This window comes from Momordica charantia (genome assembly GCF_013281855.1).
Source record: "Momordica charantia cultivar OHB3-1 chromosome 9 unlocalized genomic scaffold, Mcharantia_2.0 BLBB01000009.1, whole genome shotgun sequence".
NCBI lineage: Eukaryota > Viridiplantae > Streptophyta > Magnoliopsida > Cucurbitales > Cucurbitaceae > Momordica > Momordica charantia.
Genome location: NW_028275167.1, coordinates 30,965,652 through 30,969,062, shown reverse-complemented (window position 1 = coordinate 30,969,062; position 3,411 = coordinate 30,965,652). Strand labels below are relative to the sequence as shown.

Sequence of the window (3,411 nt, the reverse complement as noted above, 5' to 3'; positions counted from 1 at the left end):
ATGTCATTTAACACACGATTGAAAGTTTAAGTTTAGGGCTTGTTTGGTAATATTTCTATTTTTGTATTCATTCTGTAAACAAGTTTGTTTGTTACGGACTTTTTATTTTAATACAATAGGTAGGGATAAGATTTTGAACTCATAATCTTTTGACCAGAGATAGACCTTGACCAATTGAACTATGCTCAAGTTGGTCGTTTCTAATAGACTTGAAACATATATCTTGTCTCTCATTTTGGTGAACTAAAAAAATGATTTGTTATTAGTAAACCATCTCATTTCTTGTTACAAAAGTATAACTTATAAATGACGTTCTCATTTTTCATTCTTTGTTTATATTTCTATTTTTTAAGATACAAACTTTGGTTAACTATCCTGTCTCTTGTAGCTTGTTTATATTAAACAAAACTCATTCAAAATATAGCAACATTTTAGAAACTATCCAAAGTAGTTTTCTTGAGATTCATGATTTTTTTTATGGAAAATATATATCTTAATTAATTGAAGTACATCGTGGTTGACAACGAAAAGTAGTTCTAGTGTTTTACCTGGACTTATGTTTACACACATTTAACAAGATTGCTAGGTTGTTCCATTTCTTTTATTCTATCCTTTTTCCTATAAATTTTGTAATTTTTGTTTACTCATTTTTAAAAGATAATAATTCTAACGTCCGTATTTTGTTTGTGGCTTTGAACAGATCTCAATGCTATTAAAATTCTAAGAGTTATATAGAAATGTCTGATAAAAAAATTAAAAAATTAAAAAATATAATATCGATTAAAAGATAAAAATTTAAATCCCACCTTCACAATATTAACTAAAAAAACAAACAAAGAAAAAAAAAACAGTTATAAAATCTTTTTTATTTCTTTTTTTTTTAAATAAACAAGTATTTTTTTTAGACGAAAAGAAATAATTATTAATCACACCTTCTCTCTATTTTAGCTCTACAAGAAATAGAAAAGAAAAAACAATCACGCACAAAAACGTGAGAGAGTTATTAAACGCCCTTCCGACAGTATTTAAGTGATTACTGTTTGAATAAGTTCATCAATAAATTTTAATTTGCCGGAAAAAAAAAAACGATTTAATTCAGTTTGTCGTGATCCTTGATCGTGATTCGCCGACTTTCCGATCTGAGCGCCCTCTGCAAGTCTCCGATGCCGACGTTGGAGCTGGTGAAAACCAACCGCCTAAGCCGGGCTCGGTCGTCCACCACCGCATTCGGTAATATACCCCACCGGCAACCGCCGTCTCCGCCTCCGACGACCTCGCACTTAACCACCTCCACCGGGTCAGAACCGTGGTGAAGGAATATGAAATCTCCCGCCGACGTCATCCCGATCGACGCCATTTCTGGGCTCTCTCCCTGAAGTTTCTCCAAAAACGATTTCGGCATTTCTCCAATTTCCCGACGTTCCGATGTGGGGACCACCACCTCCCATATCTTCACGCTTTTAACATCCTCCGACGTCCCCATTAGGCCTGCAACCACCAACCGGCCGGCGGCGAGGCCGATGGCCGACGAAAAGACCTCCGGGTCGGGTTTCAGGTCATACGGCCCAGACCATGATTTGTTCACCGGGTCGAAAGAAAATGTCGCCGCGGAATTTTTATGCATGACGTACAGCTTTTCCTCGTCAACGGCAGTCGAGAACCACGTGGCAGTCGCGTATTCGGTGAAGATTGAGGGCAACTCGTCGCACGTGTCCCAGGTTTTGGAGTTCAAGTCATAAATGTGTACGGCGGGTGGTTGGTCGATGAAGTCGCACGTGCCGGCAGCGATGATGGCTCTGTGGCTCACCAGCGCAACTATCGGGTCCACTCGCCACATCAGCGGCGTGGGCACGTGATGCCACGTGACGTGGAGTGGGTCGACGGAGAAAGAGAATTTGGAGGGAGAGAGCGTGTAGAGGAGAGTGGAGTGGGAGGACCGGAGGGCGGCGGCGTAGCGGATGGGGGGGTGGTTGATCTCCATCCAGAGATCGGACCGGGGGTCGTAGGCGGCGGAGGAGGCGGCGGCGTAGGGAGGGGTTCTGGCCTGAGCGTGGAGGAGGAGCCATGGCTTGAGGGTGTTGGAATGGGAGAGAGAGGAGGAAACGGCGCGTTCCCAGCCTTGAGAAACGCGGGAGGAGGACGCGAGATCGATTAGAGGGACGCGAGAGAGAATAGCCTCCAGAATGTCGCCGTGGACGGCGGTGCCGTCTTGTTCGTCCGCCGACTCCTCTGCAGACATGGCGGCCGGGATTGGAGTCGGTGGATGCAGAGAGGGATAAATTAATCTTAGAAAAAGAAAATTAATAAATATTGTCAGTTGAGTTTGTTGAGGCTGCTTTTCAATGGCTTTTAATATAAAAATGTGTGGTGAGATGAATATCAAACGTCGTGTCACAATTATATGAAATATAGATAGAAAATGATGGTAAAAAGAGTTACAAAAATATTTTAATTAATAAATAAATATTTTTTTCTAAATAAATTATATTAATATTAGGTATATATCTGTAATATTTTATTGATATTTTTTATATTTTGTCAATTTTTTGTAGTATTATTGAAATGTCGATGTCGAACTTAAATCCATGAAAATGTCGACGTATCGAACGAATATTAATGTCATAATCCTATCTTAAAATATATTGAAATGTCAAGCCTGCATAATTCAACTAGTGAATTCTTAAACTAATTAAATTAATAAAGTCTTAATTTTAAAAACTTTTTTTTTCAAACTCAATTTATATTGTTTGGGCTGAGTTTTCAAGTAATTGAATTTTTCAAAATATCCTTGATGTTAACCTTTTAAGTGGCTTTAATTGAATTAGACATGTCTTTCAGATAAATATGGAAATTTGACAGAAAAAAATTTGAACGCCCAATCAACTTCAACCAGTTAAAATACTTATTTTAATTAAAAATCGTGAGTTTAAATCTCACATCGTATCATAAAGACAAATTCTAAACTATTTATCTTTCAATCTACCAATGTCAAATTTGATATATGTTTCGGTCAGTTGAGTAGTTGTCATGTAGAAATTTGGTACAGACAATAAAGTTTATATGATAAATAAATACATTTGTTTCCTACTTAGAAAACAATAATGAAAGACCTCTGCAATAGTACTCTCTTTACATTAAATACATTTATATAGTTTCCGTATTGTAACTTTATTTTCTATGTATTAAATTTCCATTAATTTAGCTGTCTTTTTCACTAAGCTATAAAATTTTCATCTATATATCAATATTTCCATAACTATTTCTATATATTAATGAATTTGACATAATATTATTGGTAAATCAACATTTTTATAGTATCACAGAAAATTCATCAAATATCAATAAAATACTTCTAATATTGACATATATTATTAATATTGATAATTTTAAACTTATTTATAAATGGTAAAA

General features: G+C 36.2%; 1 protein-coding gene across 1 annotated transcript; it reads right to left on the bottom strand.

Annotated features, from left to right (window-relative positions):
- Positions 1-962: 962 nt before the first annotated feature.
- Positions 963-2,338, bottom strand: LOC148209329 (F-box/kelch-repeat protein At1g23390-like). Its single transcript, XM_088117018.1, has one exon. The coding sequence runs from the start codon at positions 2,237-2,239 to the stop codon at positions 1,091-1,093; it is 1,149 nt and encodes a 382-aa protein (XP_087973144.1). The 5' UTR covers positions 2,240-2,338; the 3' UTR covers positions 963-1,090.
- Positions 2,339-3,411: the final 1,073 nt, after the last annotated feature.